Consider the following 17,816-nt stretch of genomic DNA (forward strand, 5'->3'; position numbering starts at 1 on the left):
GGTGCAACAGCATGCCTCTTATCAAGTTGTCTAGTCTGCAACCCAATGGCTTAAAAAGAACAAATACTACAACAAAGAAACCAGGTATGATTCTAACAATTATACACAGACAACAAAAACACTTAAAGACCCCATGACATGGCATCTTTACTTCCTGGATTTGATGCATTTCCTTGGAATAATGGAATGGAATATGAGTCAGAGAGAGAAAGGGAATTTTATTGGATGGGAGGGGTGCAGAGGGGCGGGATTGTTCAAAAATCTGATGGTTTCATTGGTTAGAAATGTATATTTACGCCTACTAGTGCAGCATGAGGTCACCATGAAAGATACTCTGTTTTCCTGGAAGTAGAAGTAATGGGAGCTCATTTCATGGGGACTTTAAGACAAAATGAAAATACAGATTAAGTAAAAACATAATTGAAAAGGTAAAAATAAAGTGAAAAATAAATCCTGTTAATGGGCAGTGCTGACCAAACGCAACAAAAAAAAAAAAAAGAAAAAAGAAAGAAACCCAGAGGAGCTTAGCGTGGCTGCTGATCCTTTCAAGCCGAACCGAGACAATGGGACGAAATTAGGCCCCAAAACTTGCTGAGCGTTCCAGTTTAGCACGCCGCCCGCCGCCCGCCACCCGCCGCCCGAGACGCCGCCCGAGACGCCGCCCGAGACGCCGCCCGAGATGCCGCCCTCCGGTCTCCTAACGAGACGCCGGCCGCCGTCACCGCTGCAATTAACCGCTGATCGATTAGTCATGGGGATGGATGGCGGTCTGCTGCGCTGCATACGTCACAAACCGGCTGTTGGGTTTCATAGGAATCGATCTAGTCTAGTTCGTTGTCAGTAAATACTGACAGACCCATCGGGGAGGGAGGGGGGTGATGGGTACGCACCTCAGGGTGTAACCGGAACCACAAACAAGAACGCCTGCTGAATGCTGTGTTGTTTTTTTGTCAAATCCAAGGCTCGACCAAGCATTAACCTCCACTCTCTCTCGCCAGGCTTCCCTGGGAGCGATCCGGGCCGGCTTGGCGCGGTGCAGACACCATTTAAAAAGCATATATTATTTCTAAATGGAACGGGGAGAGCCGAGATATCATCTTCCCATACGTTAAACTGAGCGTGGAGAAGACGGCGGCAGCGCGGCCCTCTCCGCGCAGACGGCCGTAATTAAAAAAGATATTGAATCACGTCGGGATGAAACGCCGACTCAAGGGGGAATAACAGCATATAGGAATTATATTTTCACCAAATTAGCATTTTCATTTTCCAATATAGGCTTGATTTATGTATTTTTCCACCTACCCTATTTTCATTTCCATGACTATGGATAGCCAAGTGTGTGTGTGTGTGTCAGTGTGCACATGTGGGTGTGAGGTAAAGATAAATATTGACCTTTTACGCCGGGGTTCCAAGCTGTAATAATAGGGAAATTGCTCGCAGCAAATGATGAACTGTCATCTGTGTGCAAATACACAGAGGTTCTTCGTACTAGTGGTCCAATTAATAGGAAAGGTTACAGAGTGGTGCAAATATTGTAACGGTAAAATGGAAGGAATACATTTGTGCCTATTTTTGTATTTTCCAGACCTGTATTTTGAGTTCTGATGGGTTGTGAATCTTGCAAAAAGTTTATTTTCCATGTGCAAGTCAAACTGTTTAAGGGAAATGTGTCTATACGTCACATTTATGAGGCTAAATGTATTCTGGATTGGGGCTTTTACACTAAATATGTAATGCATCTTCCTGATTAAGAATACATTTTGTGAAAAACACTCTTGCTAAAGCCCCAAACCAGGCTATATTTGTCCATGTAAATTTTATCAGAAAAAACTCTTAAAGAGTTTCACTTGTACATAGAAAACAAGTTTTTCACAACTTTCACAGCCCGGGAACTACAGGTCTGATTTCCTTCAATGCTTGACACCATAACCAGCCTGAAAATACATGAGAAATTCACATTTATCTGTCAACTATTATCGATGCTTGTATCAAAAACCTGAGGCAGGCAATTTGAGCGTGCCAAAAAATGCCTTCAGTCCATTGAGTCAAAACAAAAATAAAGCCAGTGGTGGGGTGACAATGTTTCACCAGAGGGCGTCATAATGCAGCAACGGATTGAGGCTTCGAATTTGACCAAACTGTAAGCCGGTCTTGAGAAACCTGGGATGAATTGCATTGGGAAAGTAACATTCACAAACCTAACTGCCGTCTAACTGTGTGGTTGTCTGTTGTCTCAATTGAGCTGAGAGTCTGTGTGTGTGTGTGTGTGTGCGTGTGTGTGTGTGTGTGTGTGTGTGTGTGTGTGCGCGCGTGGGTCAATAGGAGTTCAATGGCAGGCTGATGTGATGGAGGGCCGGAGGTGGAGACAGACGTGGGGTGATGAATGGGATGTGATGAGATGCAGAGCAGCAGAGCTGGCCTATAGGCCGCCCAGCCAGGCTAAGGCTTAATCGTTAGAGCACTATGGATCAAGGCAAAGGCCACGCTGATTGCATCTGGGAGATGCATGTGTGTGGGTGTGGGTGTGCAGGTGCGCTTGCATTATCATACTTGTGAGGACCGGGTTGATTTCTGGACATGGGAAATAAGCATTTTTAAGAAAAGTGAGGACATTTTGCTAGTCCTAACTTTGAAAATGGTTAGGAATTAGGTTTAGTGTTAGGTTAGAATTAGGTTCAAGTCATGGCAAGGGTTAAGGGTTAAGGGTTAAGGTTAGGCATGTAGCAGTGAAAGGTAAAGGTTAAGGTGAGGGTTAAGTTAATGGAAGGTCCACAGAGACGCAGTACAAATATAGAGCTGGATGTGATAAACGCACACTCCTAATTTGACACTTCTATGACACACTGCAGGCTGGAGATTCAAAGCATCAGCAGTGCTGCCACCTACATTTCACCCCCACTATGGGCAACATTGCTATATCATTTTGTTAGAGTGACATAAAATACATTCTACAGTCTGCTTCTGATATTTGGAGACCGGCTAGTAGATACACATTAGTCCACAGATCCCTATTTGACACAGGTTTTGTTGAAAGGAACCCCATCTGAGAAGATTTTTGCCTTTCGTTTTGATTTACTACAGAATTATATGACTGTCCGTACTGTAGGTGTGGAGGTAACAACAGTGGGGCGGATCAAAATAGTCACCCTTATACATTCTGTCATTAGCTGACTCCTGGTGAGGGAAAGAGTAGTGAAATTAAGCTATCTCTCATTTCACTGGGTTGCCCTGTAACCCCTTCAAATACCACTGTTTGGTCCCAGAAACTAAACTGTAGTGTTTATATATTGCCCATGCATGTGAACGATGGTATTCAACTATTTAGATTACCCTCTTTGTTTGCAGTCCTATACACTCACCGAGCACTTTATTAGGAACACCATACTAACACTGGGTAGGTATCAGCTTTCAGCTCAGTGTCAACCGGCTACCAAAGTGACATCCGCCTCAAGGTTCGACAGGTTGTGCATTCTGAGATGCTTTTCTGCTCACCACAGTTGTAAAGAGGTTATCTGAGTTACTGTCGCCTTTCTGTCAGCTCCAACCAGTCTGGCCATTCTCCTCTGACCTCTCTCATCAACAAGGTGTTTCCGTCCTCAGAACCGCCGCTCACTGGATGTTTTTTTTTTCCGCACCATTCTGTGTAACCTCTAGAGATTGTTGTGCGTGAAAATCCCAGGAGATCAGCAGTTTCAGAAATACTCAAACCAGCCCGTCTGGCACCAACAACCATGCCACAGTCAAAGTCACTGAGATCACATTTTTTCCCCATTCTGATGTTTAATGTGAACATGAACTGAAGCTGCTGACATGTATCTGCATGATCTTATGCATTGCACTGCTGCCACATGATTGGCTGAATGGATAATTGCATGAACAAGCAGGTGTACAGGTGTTCCTAATAAAGTGCTCGGTGAGTGTACAGTACATGTATTATAGATTTTATTAATTAGCATTTTGTCATCCATCTATCCTCATCTTTGTCAAGTAGGCAAGTTAATGGAAAGTTTTACCACCCTCCATGACCTCAATCTCAATGTGCTGTACTTCTCAACACCCTGATTAAAGCATGCATAATAACATGTGCATATGAAGATAATTAACAATTAGAACATTTCCTTATAGAAAAATATTACATTTGTAAACATCTAACCCTAACCCTCCAGAAACCTTAGAAAAACAGCTGTTTTGGTTCTCTGTCTTGGTGCAGATGTGTCAAAGTGGTTTGACGCACCACTTGACACTTTTAGTGCCTGTTGGGCCATTGAAGATGATTGATCCGCTTCCAGTGTGTCCATGCATGTACAGCATGTGCCTGTCTGTAGAGGGGCTTATGAGATAGTAAGTGCAAGTGGAATGCATAAATGCATTGACAGAAAATCCTGTGGCGGTGTACATGCATGCAGATACCCATGGCACAGTCATGTACTAGTGAGGCACAGCTAATTGGCTAGCAATGACAGTCTTCCCTTACAGCTTAATGACTTTAGAAAATTGGGAATCTATAAGTAGGCTAAGAAGTGCAGCCATTGCAGGGGCTTGTTAAAGCTAAAATCAGCCTTGTGTGTGTGTGTGTGTGTGTGCATGTGTGTGTGTGCTTTACTATTGATATATGTGTCATGGAGGGTCACAGGAAAAATGTTTCTAATTTTGCAAAGGTCACAGAAAAAGAAATTATTCCGATTCAGATTTTGAGAGGGTCACAGATAAAAAATATATTTTTATCAGGGAGAAATAGAAAGCTCCACCATTTCCTTAAGCTAGTATTTTATTAGCAGTGAGTGTTCGGTACAGATTGAGGACACACACAGACACACCGCACACACACCGAGTGTTGCTCTTGTTGCCTGTGTTCTTGCTGTCTGCCTGAGCTATAACACTGGAGCTATGGGGACCAGCGAGGAGCCGGGATGATCCTAGCTGCAGTACTGTTTGTACTCTGTCTACGCCGACTTTTCTGCCCGTGACAGCAAGCAAACACCCACCTCGGGGTATACACACCGCAACACACAGCAATATGCTACCAAACAACAGACAGAACAAGTGAAGAGTTTCTGCTCAAAGACAAGACAGCCGCCATCTTGGAAAATGACTGTTGGAATGAAAGCTTAAACTCACTATGGAATAAGCTATTATTGTTATGATCTAGGTAACTTTTTTTCTCAAATATATAGAATATACATATAAATTGATGTATAGAAAATGCAGAATATAAAGCTAAACTGATTTTTCATGCTAAAATTGATATAAAATGTTATTCTATCGACCAACCAACCAACCTACATACTTTGCTACCTAGCTACCTAGCCTGCAAGCTAATTAGCTACCTAGCTAGCTAGCAACCTCTCTATCTATCTATCTATCTATCTATCTAGACCCTATCTATCTATCTATCTATCTATCTATCTATCTATCTATCTATCTATCTTTTAGCTAGCTATCTAGCATTGTATTGTCACTATTATTAGCCAATATTGTACATTATTAATATTGCCATCCCTTGTATTCAGTGAAGAACTGATACTAGCGTGGCCATGTGGTCTGCCAAAGATATTTTTTAACTGAAACACAATACAAAACCCACAAAAATAGCAAACTCTTTTAAAAAAAGCATGAACTAGGGCTGAACGATTTTGAAAAAATATCTAATTGCGATTATTTTGACTGATATTGCAATTGCGACATGATTTGCGATATTAGAGGGAATGATCATTTTTACATCATTATTCTCATTTTCATTGAAAAACGTATTAAAATGATTATGGTGTGATTTTTGCGGGGATCTGTACCAAACAAAGATGTTTTCTTAAGTCTGTAGAATATGATGTGTAGGCCAGGACATCTCTGCAGCACGACAATATTTAATTTAAAATGGTATTTTGACACACATTTCGCCTTTAACAAATATTGCGCCTCCTGCGATTTGAAAATTGCAGTAGGCCATATTGCGATTTCGATAAAATTTCGATTAATTGTTCAGCCCTAGCATGAACTGTGTGCCTTTATTCCGCAATTACATGGTGAGAGCTGGTTATTCTTGTGGTTTTTGTAATGTCCTGAGCCCTTTGTATTTGGAGCCGAGCACCTCCGGCATCTACTTTTCCTGTCCAAAATCAGACAGGGATGTTTCTTTTTTTTTTTTTCTCAGCAGATTAAGTGTGGGCGAGGTAAAAAAAAAAAAAAAAAAACAACGAGCAGAGAAAGCGAGAGAGAGAGAAAAGATGAGTGGAGCCGCTGGGACTAAGAAGAGCCGCCCGAGCCTGTCTTACAACAACATACTCTTATTAGACTCAATAACGTCTCCAAAAAACAAGTGCACTCCTCTCTCATTTTCTCTCTCTGTCCATCTGTCTCCCTCTCTCTCTCTCTCTCTCTCTTTCTCTCTCTCCCGCTTCGCCACTCAATCTACCTCTAATTCTTTGCCTTTCACTCCTGCCACAAACAAGTGCTCTCCTTTCCCTATTGCCCTTCCCCTCGCTCTCAATCTATCTCGCTCTCCAATTCTTTATCTTTCGCTCTCTTCGGTCCCGTCCTCCACTGCGGCCTCCCATCTTCTCCACTCGTTTGTTTTCTGATCTCTATTTTCTTCATCCCTCTCTCTCTCTCTCTCTCTCTTAATCTACCATTGGCTAGCCTTTTGCTGTGAGAGTCTATTTGTAACCTCTCTCATACCTCGGCCAGAAGCCCAGTGTGTTCAGACCACTTGTTTTTATTCCAATTTCACTTAGTGGTCTCTCTCTCTCTCTCTCTCGCTCTCTCTCTCTCGTCTGTTGCTCTATCACACCCTCTCTCCTCCTTTCCTTTCTCACTCTATCTCTCTGCCTCTCTTTTCTTCCTCAATCTGTCTTTCTTCTCTCCCTCTTTGTCGCAGCCTTTTGTAGTTCTTCTATTGTTCAATTATGCCTCTCATCCACCCTTCCTCTCTCTCTCTCTCTGTCTCTCTCTCTCTGTCTCTCTCTCTCTCACTCTCTCACTCTTTCTCTCTTTTTCTCTCTCCCATCAGTGTTATAAATAGTGGTTGGATTAGGCTGACTTTTTGTTTTGCTCACTATTAGGGACCGGATCAATTCCGCAAATTGAGTGGATGGGGAAGTGAATACACACACACGCGCGCACACACACACACACACACGCACGCACATGCACACCCACACACACACACACACACACACACACACAGAGCCCCTCTCTGTCCTCCAAAATGCCACAGTGACAAAGACGACACAAACACAGGCATTGTCCTCGTTTTTTCCCAGCGCTCCCGCTCTCTCTCTCTCTTCACTCTTCTCTTCCATTTTCCACATCCCTCTCTTCCAGCCTTAAGCCTTTTGGACTTCAGCTGACCCCTCTCCTCCTCCTCCTCCTCCTCCTCCTCCTCCTCTCCTTATTCTCTCCTTCATCTTGTCTCTCCAGACCCTTCACTCTGGATTGGTGGTGGTATAAATAACAACTCTCCTAAAAAACAACCCTCTTGTGTGTGTGTGTGTGTGTGTGTGTGTGTGCGTTTGGGATAGTCCTCACTTCAGATTTGCTGAGTCACATTTTAGGGCATCAGTTAAACACACACCTTGAACTGCATAACAGTTCATTTCAATATTAATGCGCTAACAACCACTTTGCATGTCGCTTAACAGCCACTTTGCTTATTGCTCCAGGACAATATTGCGAGGTGGGAAAAAAAATAGCGTGTAATTATCATCGATTAAACAATAAAAGATTTCTTGAACATTAGCGTTCGTTTTTTTAAATTAAAATGTGTGTTTTACTGCCGTTTTATGCCTCCGCCTTGCGTTGTACCTGACAACACATCTTAGCTGTTCTATAATTACTGTAAACCATGGCCTCTCGTGGCTTATTGCTTTAAAACTGTCCTAAAAACAACCCTTGTGTGTGACAACCCTCTCTGTGTGTGTGAAAATGTTCCTGTAGCCTACTTCTATCCTTATGAGGACCAAATTTCCTCACAAGAAGAGGGTTTTTCCTGGGAAAGACCTACCAGACACCAGGTGTTTAAAACAGCAAATGTAAAAGCTTTCACGAACTTGGTATTGGTTGGATTACTTGCTATATCAATCGAGTATAGTGAAACAGACATTTATCTATTTGGAAATATCGCAGATTATTAATTTAAGGAAGGATTGCAGGTAATGGAAGGTCCTCACAAGTATAGTCATGCAAGCATATGTGTGTGCGTGTGCATTTAAGTGCATATCCGTGCATTTCTAGCCCTCGCATGTGCACATCTGTGTATGTCTGTGTGCCCAAATGCACTCATTGAACCATTCTCTCACCCTCCTTCTCCTCTTCCTCCTCCTCCTCCTCCTCTATCCTCATGCGACCTCTCATTATCCCCTTATCCTCCTCCCTCCCTCCCTCCTTCTCCCTCGGCCTCTCTGCCCTCCCTCCTTCCCTCCTCCTATAACGATCTGCCCATTACTGGGCCCGGCGTTCCAGCCCTGGTTTCACGGGGTGTCTGGGGTCTAATTGGGACTGAATGAGTGCGAGTGTGTGTTGCGGCGAGGCCCCGATGAGAGAGGCTGGGATCCAATGGCTGGCTTGTCTACCCCCCCATCCCACCCCCACTTCCCTATAGAGTGAGAGGGCCTTCACTTATAAACACACAAACACATTACGCCCACACTTGCACACACATTGGTCTGTATTCTGTTTTTCATTTCTTCTGCTCTGTTCATTTGCATTTTTGTATTTTATTCTTTATTTATTGTTCACATTTTTACTGCTTACATTTTTATTTATCTTGTAAAGCATGTTATAACTGAGTGCTCTTTAAATGCTCTATAAAGATCTAGGTTATTATTATCATTATTGATACACAGATTAACTCACTCACTGATTAACTGCATATACACGCAAGCACACACACACACGTATATCTATACTGTATATATATTTAGTGCGCACACATAAGCCATAAGCACATACACACTAACAGTGCCACAGTGATTGCTCCAGTCCTGTTGATAACTAATAGCTCTATTCAGCAGGCGTTAGACACACCTCTGGTGGACACACACACACACACACACACACACACACACACACACACACACACACACACACACACAGAGAGACTGGCCTCCACAGCCCGTTTGTGTGTTTTGTTATATGTGAAACTGTGTGTATGTGTGTCAGTTTGTGTCTATGGTTGTGTGTGCTTAGCCTTTGTGCGTGTGTGTTTGTCGATGTAATGTATTCCTTTTCTATTTCTGTGTGTGTGTGTGTGTGTGTGTGTGTGTGCGTGTGTGTGTGTGTGTGTGTGTCTCGCCTGTAGCGGGAGCTCCACCAGGAGGAGCAGAGAAACAATAAATTGGGTCTGGAGAGTCTCCCTGTCTCCTCCATCCAGACACCAGCGTTCCCATTAAGTACTGCTGTCAGCTCCGCCACTACCCACCGCTCTCCATCTCATACATAACAATACCTGCTTAATTGGAACGCTAGTCCGAGCGTTACAAAACAATGCAGGTATAAACGCACCAACGCGGCTACTGAAGGAAGCAGCGAGTCAGAAAGAGACAAGGCTGGTGAAAGTGAGCGGCACGTCTGTAAGTCAACAAAGCAACTTTCTCGACATGTAACAGGAAAACTGCATGTGTGTGCACACGCAGCGAGAGGCTGATTCATCTTTCCTGCTGTGTCTGTCTGTTAGTGCTGTGTGTGTTGGCGTGTGTGTTTTGTGTCTCCTCAGCAGGCATGCGGTTTGCGCTCTGATCTCTGGGATCTGCCGTGCAGCGGTACTGCCAGGAGCCTGGCTACGCCGCACCACAGGGTGGGCTGGTGTGTGTGGTGATGTGTGTGCGTGTGTGGGGCCGCTCATGTGTAATCAAACATATTCACCTGCATGGAAATCTTCCTGTCGGTGCTCCATGGCACCCTAGGGGGCGTATGGATTACCACCACCCACTTATCTGGTTCTTATCTTGTCTGGCTCGACAGGTAATCTGATGTGCGGCGAGCTGCTGGCGGATGTCAACACCCTTGTTTTTAGCGCCCTGCTGGATTATGACAGATGGAGTTTTTCCACCTGTACTCCCACTTGACAACAGCTTTAGCCAAAGCTCTCCCCTGCGATGATGTGGAGCCAGTGCCCAAAATTAACTTTCTGGCTCACCTGCCAAGGGCTGGTAAACAAACAAAAAAAAGTACCTTCCAAGAATATTTTGTTACCAGCCATAATAATTAATATATATATATATTTCATAGTCAAATGGGTCATCCTACCTGCTTTTAATGCCATTTTGTGTTTAGAATCAGGTACTATGCGTTAATTTAAAACTTGCTCACTCAATTATGCAATTGATCAAGTTTGTTATTCATCATGGAGTACAACATGATGTATTACCACCCCACCCCCTGACACACACACAGTCACACACGCACACATGCACACACTGTTGAAGTTAGACTGTTCACCACTTCGATATTAATCTTAACTGTGCGTTCAGACTGCAAGCAACATGATCAACAAGTCACCAGAAATCCATTCATTTCCTACAGAACTGAGCGACGAGGGAAACTCAGCTGATGAACGGACGCTCAACAAGCTTGTCGGCCGTGAGAAGTTGGCCACAGCTGAAGTTCCTGCAGTTATCTGCCGTCAACAGCCAATCAGATTTCCAAGCTTCCTTGTTTCCCTACCGATGTGATTTAGTCTCATGAACAATAGTTCTGCCTGGCAAGAGCAAAATGGGCGAGAAGTTGATTATAGCCATTCAAAGTTTGCCAGATCTCTGCAACAAATGTCTGAAAAATGATCCTTGGAGAATGGTTGCATCCATTGTTGGGGTTGATGGTAAGCAGTGAAGTATTGAGATTTATTTCTATTTATTTTCAATTAATGCTACCTATTTAGTGCAGAATGTTTAGACGCGGTAGCTTTGTGTAGAACCAGTGTAACAGAATTGCTACTGTTCTTGCTTTGATTTGATTGGCTCATGGTCAGAGGTAGTGTACGGTGGCCAGCGGGGACAAAGTTTGACCACAGGAAGAGACCAAAGGCTGAGGCGTTGAAATGTATCATGTTCTAAAAGTTACCAGCAGACTGAATTTACTGGCATTTGGCGCTTGGCAGGTATTAATTTCAGACCCGGTGCAGAGCTAAAACAAAGTGAGTCTGCTTAATGTGTAAATCATGGCACTGCCTCTGCTAGTGGAGCCACTTATCCTAAAAATGTAAAAGTATGCACTCGTGTTACTGTAACTCCTATCCTGTAGTTCTTTCATTTAGGATAAAAGCTTCCACCAAATGGCATATATTACATATCGAGTATTCACATTCCAGAGCGGCATTTCTCTCCCTCTGCCGAAGGGTTAACTTCTGAAACAAACGCTCATCGCATCAGGTTTGGAGATGGCAGCGTGCGGCGGAGGAACGAAACAGATGTTTGCAGAGGACGATTATTGAGAAGTGACTACGGAGGCTGGGCATGCGTCCATAATTGACAGAGTCCCGCTCTGAAGCCTCCGCTATCACACACCGCCCAGCTATCAATGCGGTGCCATGCTCTCTCCATCACCCCTAGTAAAGGGCATATACTCTCCACTATGTTTATTTCCACTACAGCTTTATGAGAATGGGGATGTATAAATAATAGAGAAACTGCTGAACTGAGTGTGGCTCTATTCCCTAAGACCATATTCAAACAGTGGTAGCCGTTGCGGAAGTCACCTAGCATGTATCATCATCTATTCTCTATTGGTAGAGCAGCAAACAATGCAACTTTTCCCTCTAAAAGCAGCACTAAAGAGGCAGCGCTACACAGCACTTGCACTCTAACTTGCAAAACTTCTTTCCTTCCGTCAGATTCAGTGTGCTTGAATGCTGAAGAGTGTACATTTCAACTCCAAAGCTCCAAACGCTGTATATCGCCCACACACTCACCTATAATTCTCCACCAATGCGTCCCAACTCTACAACCAGCATTACTGATCGCACTAATGCCTGCTGGGAGGTCTTCTCCGCAACACAATTTGACAATTCTAAACTTCACTTGTTTCAGTGAGCACTTTAAAGTTTATTGATTCGGATTAAATAGACCCACAGCAGCTCTTGGCTAGCTCAAAGCCAGCGTTCGAGTATCCGCCGAGGCCCGGGAGTGGAAGAGGAGCTGAGCCAGCCTTCGCTGTTGCTTCCCTGAGTCCCTTATAGCCGCTACACACGGCAGTAAACCCGGCCAAGTGCGAAACAAAAAACTGTGTTGAGCTTTTTCCCCAGCGCTAAGCTAGCTGACAGGCGACACGGCGCCAACTAGCTCCCTCTTTCCCTCTATCTCTCTCCCTCTCTCTCTCTCTTTCAAGCTCGTTCTCCCCCGCCGTCCCCCCGCTGTATCTCCCGGTGCCTTCCGATCCACGCTCTCTCTCTCTCTCTTTTCAACTCTGTATTTCCCTCAGCCTTCCCTCCCCTCCTTCCTTTGCACTTTCTTTGTCTTGTCAAAGGGTTTCCAGCTCAATAAAATACTATCTGTCAGCGTGCGGCGGAGTAGGTGTATTCGACACGATATTGACACAACCTTGACACAACGTGGGCCGAGCGTTGAGGTAATGGGGAGGCAGGGAGCTTCGGCAGCAAATAACCGACAGGCCCACCGAGAGAGAGAGAGAGAGAGAGAGAGAGAGAGAGAGTGAGAGAAAGAGACAAGAGATTGAGTCTCTGTAGTAATGCTGAAATAAGGTTAGTTTGACAGCAATGTTGATCCTTTGCTGCAGGAGCCTCCGATTCTCTGACATCCCTTCTGTTCTGCGCTCTTTTGTACTGTGCCGTGCCGTGCTGTCCTATGTCGTACAGCGTCGCACTATTCTGCGTCGTGCGCTGCACCGGGGCTGTTCTGTTCAGGTTTTTGTGGCATTCTGATCTGTCCTGCGCCGGGGTTTTTTTTCACACCGCGCGCCGTTCAATTTTGTTCTCGTCCTGCCTCCGTTCTGTTTTAGCTCGTTCCATTCCGTTCTGTTCCCTCCTCCTTGCTGCTCTTCGCTGCTTTTTTTTTTCCCTTTCATCATTTTTCAATATACTACTCCATCTTGTCCCTGTGCCTTCTCATTCCATTCAAAATCCTCTTATGAAGTCATTTGTACTCGGCGCATAAGGATGTAAAAAATGGCGAAATAAATAATTGAATGGATGCCGTCCTGCACATTGCTCATCGCTGATTGCCCGCTGTCTGCCTGTCCTTTAGTGTTTCAATATTCAGAGATTTGGCTGTTAAAACCGGCATTGTACAGTATATAAAGTATTATTCTGCGTCCGACGTGGTGAAAAGCCGACAGGGAAAAGGAGAGATTCAGCAGGAGAGCCGTAGTGAAGCGTCTCCCTGGATGGTGCCACATCCTAATTATAGGGAAAAGATCAAACGTGCCAAGTCTCCAGCCTCGCTATACCGCTGTTTTCCAAAACGAGGGAGTTAAGGGTTTGCAGAGTGAGTACTGTCACGGGGGGGAGAAAGTGTTTGGGAGTGCGTTGCGTGTGTGTGTGTGTGTCAGAGAGCAAGAGGCAGAGAACCCGATATGGAGGGATGCTGCATTGCCCACAGGCCAACGTCTGTTAGTAGAGCTATAACCAGAGTCGAAGCAGCACATAACACAGAGGGAAAGAGACAGAGTGGGAAGGGGAGAGGGAGCAAGAGAGAGAGAAGAGAGAAGGGGGGGGGGGGGGGGGGGGGGGGGGGGGGGGGGCAGAGAGGATGAGGAAATTGAGAAAAATACGTGGACGCAGACAAAAAGAGAGCAGAGACAAAGACTTGCATTTGTCACACACACACACACACACACACACACACTCTGATTATGCCTCCACACCATCCAGCATCTTGGCGTCCAGGAGAGAGCATCGCGAACGTCTTCTTTTGTCTTCCGTTTCTTGCTGGAGTGGCTCTTGCCGCGGCGATAAAGCCACTCCGGCTCTCCGACTGCTTTCATCTCGCTCGCCATCAACAAACACAAAGCGTGGAGACGCAGGCCTCCTCTGGTGCCGCCATCACTCCCGCTAATACCCCCCCCTCCCCTCTCTCTCTCTCTCTCTCTCTCTCTCTCCCTCTCTCTGTCTTTTCCGCTTTCTGTCTTCCACCGTCTTTCTGTCTCCCTCTGCCTTCTTCTTTTCATTTTTCGTTTGCTCGCCTGTCTCTCTTTACACGCATATTCATATTACAATATCATGCGGGATAGTGTGGGAAGTTAACGCTTCGGCTCACCTGGCTAAAAAAATGACCTGCCGAGAATAATTTTCGCCGGCCAAAATAATTAACATACATTTTTCATAGGAATATGTCATCCTACCCATTTTCAATGCTATTTCGTGTGTAGAATCAGGTGCTGTATGAAACATTTAATAAAGAGAAAAGAGCAGATTTTTAATTTTTAATCGCTCACTCATTTATACAACTGACCTTTTTTTTTTTGTCTTGCTCAACTAACATTAGGCTAGTTAACCACCCAGGCAGCAGAGACATGCAAGTTTAGATGCTACCACTTTGTTTAGAGCCAGCGTAAAAGACAGCCAATCAAAAGCCTGTTTGATACAGAGCCATTGTTTTGCTTTGATGTGATTGGCTGGCCAGCAGGGACATGGCAGAAACCAAAGACTGTATATAACCCATATATGACCCACATTTTTCCAGCATTTGGCGTTTGGTGGGTGTTAATTTCCAACTCTGCATTCTGTTTAAGAATTAAGGCATATGCTGTTTACAATATCCCAGATAAGATGATATCCCAATTATGAGAATTGAGTATTATTAAAACTGTATAATAATGTATTATATTATTATGTATTCCATAATATAGGTTAACCTAAACCCAGGTTGTCTTTGTTGTCTGTCACATCCAATGCATGATAAGTCTTATATTTTGTGTTGTTTTGTTTGTTTTGTTTCATCTCGCTCGCATGTCTCTGTCTCTCTTTTCTTTTTTGTAATGTACGGAATGCTGTTTGTCATTTTATTTAGGCTTATCTTTATCTTTTATGAAATCCATCAACCTGCCCAGGGACTGCAGATGAAAATCAGCCTTATGGCTAAATCTGGCATGTTTACAGTAATGATTATGAATGTACACTGTCCCTGTAAAAACAAACAAATAAATAAATAAATAAAATTGTCATCCTGTGTATTGTTGTTTTTTGTTATCTGTGTTGGTTCTTTTCCCATGGTAATATTTGGATTATTGTTTTTAATTTGTGTACACAGAGATATATATGAACAGGATGTATACATGCACAGAGTTTATCCAGAATGTGACTTTAACCAGGATAAGTGCTGCTATCCCGAACAGCCTGTGTAAGTAAACACATATATCTCTCTCACTCTCTGTCTGTCTATTTGTCTCCCTCAGCATTTGTCTGCTCTGTCTGGATCTCCGTCTCTCTCTTTTTATGTCTGTCTATCTCGCTCTCTCATGCTCTTGTAATCTCTTCCTCTCTCATGTTCTCTCTCTCTCTCTCTCTCTCTCTCTCTCTTGCAGTTCTCTCTCTCTCTCTCTCCCTCCCTCCCACCCCTCTTGGATTTCATCTAGAGAGAGAGAGAGTCACTAATAATTTTCCACCATATCCAGCCAGTGAGAGCGAACAGAGAATAACTGCGAACGGCTCTTTCTTCATCTTCTTCTTGTGAAACCAATGTTCTTTTCCCTCCCCATATCGCCATATGAAGTTGTATAACGTTCACATTGTGTGCTTTCGCCGCCAAGGCCGCAGACATACTTCCGTTCGGTTGATATTTTATTCTCTTATACAGACTGCACTTGAACTAATTTGCTGTGACATGCTATGCTTCAGACCATACTGTTTTCCTGTGTGTGGATCATAATGACGAACAGGAACAGATGAGTCTAAAATCGTGATTTCTAGGTAAACAACAGACGCCTCAGAGAGCAATTATTTTATGTTTGCCAGTATGGCCTTGAGCTCATAACTGGATCTATTATTAGACAAAAAATCAGATGCCATATCAAGGCTGGAATAAGGATGCAGTAGTTAATAGCTGCCTTTGGTGTTTGTATTGTGCGACACAAAGAGTCGGGGTGGAACGGATTACATGTAATGGGATTACAATAATCTGATTTTGAAATCTGGTACAGATACGATACAGTTACTGTAAGGAAAAAATTATCACGCTGGAACAGCGTTGTTACTTTTGGAAAACTGGAACAGTAATCATACTTTTAGAAAAAAAAAATAGGGATTTTTTTTTTGGAATTTGTCTTTTGGCAGTCTGTGAAAAGTGGAATAAATTGTGTAAACAGCTAATCAATAATCTTTTATGGATCATCTTTTGAAGGCAGCCTACCCATTCCTGACAACACATTTTATGTCATGTAAATGTAAATCAACAATATTTTCAGAAAGGCATTAAATTATGCTTTTCTTCCTTAAAAGACCCTGTCCTCATATGAATTACATTAGGTGGTATTCCACATAAACTGAGTTTAGGTGGGTTTACTTTCCACTACATCGCTGAATGTAATGTAATTTAATGTAAATCAATGTTATGTAGCAATCAACAGCTTCGTCTGTGTCTGTCAAATTAGTTTTGATGGAACATTTCTTTTTTAAGGGCATGTCCCTGTTTGCTTTGTGCCTCCCTGTTTATGTTGCAGTGTGTGCTTTTCTGTGTGTGTGCTTGTGTGTGTGTGTGTGTGTCAGAGAGAGAGCGAGAGGTGACATTGTCCCTGGCAGAAATATGTTCCAGGTTTGGGGCTCAGGTGGCTGTGGTTTCTCTCTGATCAGAGTTGACACAGAGGACGGAGTAGTAACACGCTTTCTCTCTCTCTCTCTCTTTCTCAATTTAGCTCAGTCTCACCCATAATCCGTCTCTTCACCACACACACACATGCACGCGCGCGCACGGCTCTGCTGTGAGCTCTATCAATCTTTTTAAACATTGCGTCCGCACAGAGCAGCACTGCAGCCCGATAGCTTTCTGCTCTCCCGCACCTGATGCAGAAGGAAGGAGGGAGAGAGCAGAGATACAAGCCACTACAGCTGAATGGAGCCATCTAGGCTGGCTGGACACCGGAGGACACGGCCTTATTTTCTCCTCTTCTTCACTATATGTTCTTACTTGAATAGAGTAGGTTGTGCTTTCCGCGTGGCCTAGAAAGCACGACTTCATAGCACGGCAATTTAAAAAGGCTGTTGATACGGAGCTGAAAGAATGAGGACAAAATGGTGGACAAAACGGCTCAATTGATTGTGCGAGCCGTCATCGTTACCAGATAAAAGCTGGCCCGTGTGTTTTCCGGGCTGTTTTTCGCTGAGCGTTGCCTGGCACGTTAAGCTGGATGTTGGGGGGTATTGGTTAGGGAAGCAATCAGGAAACCGATTCAGGAGGATTCAGGAGGATTCATGCAAGATTAATGCGATATTCAGTTATTGTACAAAGGCAAAAACAATGCCTGCGCGCTGAATCTGGCTCCTTGGAAGCTGTATTTGTGCAGCCTCTCAACCCGCTGTGGGTCTTTGCCAGGCAATCGTGTACCGCCTTGGGTTGTAATGTTGCACAGGTAAAGCTTACTGGCATTCAGTGTGCTAGAATTACAGCCTTATGTAGGTGTATGGTGTATTTTTTAACAGGCAAGACACAACCACAAGGACACATTGCAAGCAACTGCCCATTGTGTTGCGTTGCTGTATTTCTACCGATGTAAGCATTGTAGAAGTCCCACTTTTTCACTACATGATTTCTAGACTAATGGTGCACTTTCGCTGCATCCCCATGAGCAACTGCTTGGAAAAAAATCAAGTTTTTTTTTTTTCCTTCTTTTAAGCTGTTGCAAGTTACAAGGAATGCTCCGGTGACTAGTTAGTTGAG

At 43.9% G+C, this 17,816-nt stretch overlaps 1 protein-coding gene across 7 annotated transcripts in view; it reads right to left on the reverse strand.

Moving 5' to 3' along the window:
* nlgn2a (neuroligin 2a) overlaps nt 1-17,816 on the reverse strand; it is a 95,739-nt gene that overhangs the window by 56,131 nt on the left and 21,792 nt on the right. Inside the window, exons 4-5 of one of the 7 annotated variants that reach the window (XM_078291705.1) lie at nt 13,849-13,905; nt 8,292-8,313 (exon numbers count right to left, since the gene is read on the reverse strand). The exons of 4 other annotated variants lie outside the window; for them this stretch is intronic. In XM_078291705.1, the coding sequence (XP_078147831.1) occupies nt 8,292-8,313; nt 13,849-13,905 (79 nt within the window). Of the gene's footprint in view, nt 1-6,319; nt 6,360-6,409; nt 6,418-6,914; nt 6,966-8,291; nt 8,314-13,848; nt 13,906-14,003; nt 14,021-17,816 lie in introns of all 7 variants that reach the window. 2 more of the 7 variants (XM_078291706.1, XM_078291707.1) reach the window with 2 other exon arrangements.

This window comes from Centroberyx gerrardi, chromosome 23, assembly GCF_048128805.1.
Source record: "Centroberyx gerrardi isolate f3 chromosome 23, fCenGer3.hap1.cur.20231027, whole genome shotgun sequence".
Taxonomy (NCBI): Eukaryota; Metazoa; Chordata; class Actinopteri; order Beryciformes; family Berycidae; genus Centroberyx; species Centroberyx gerrardi.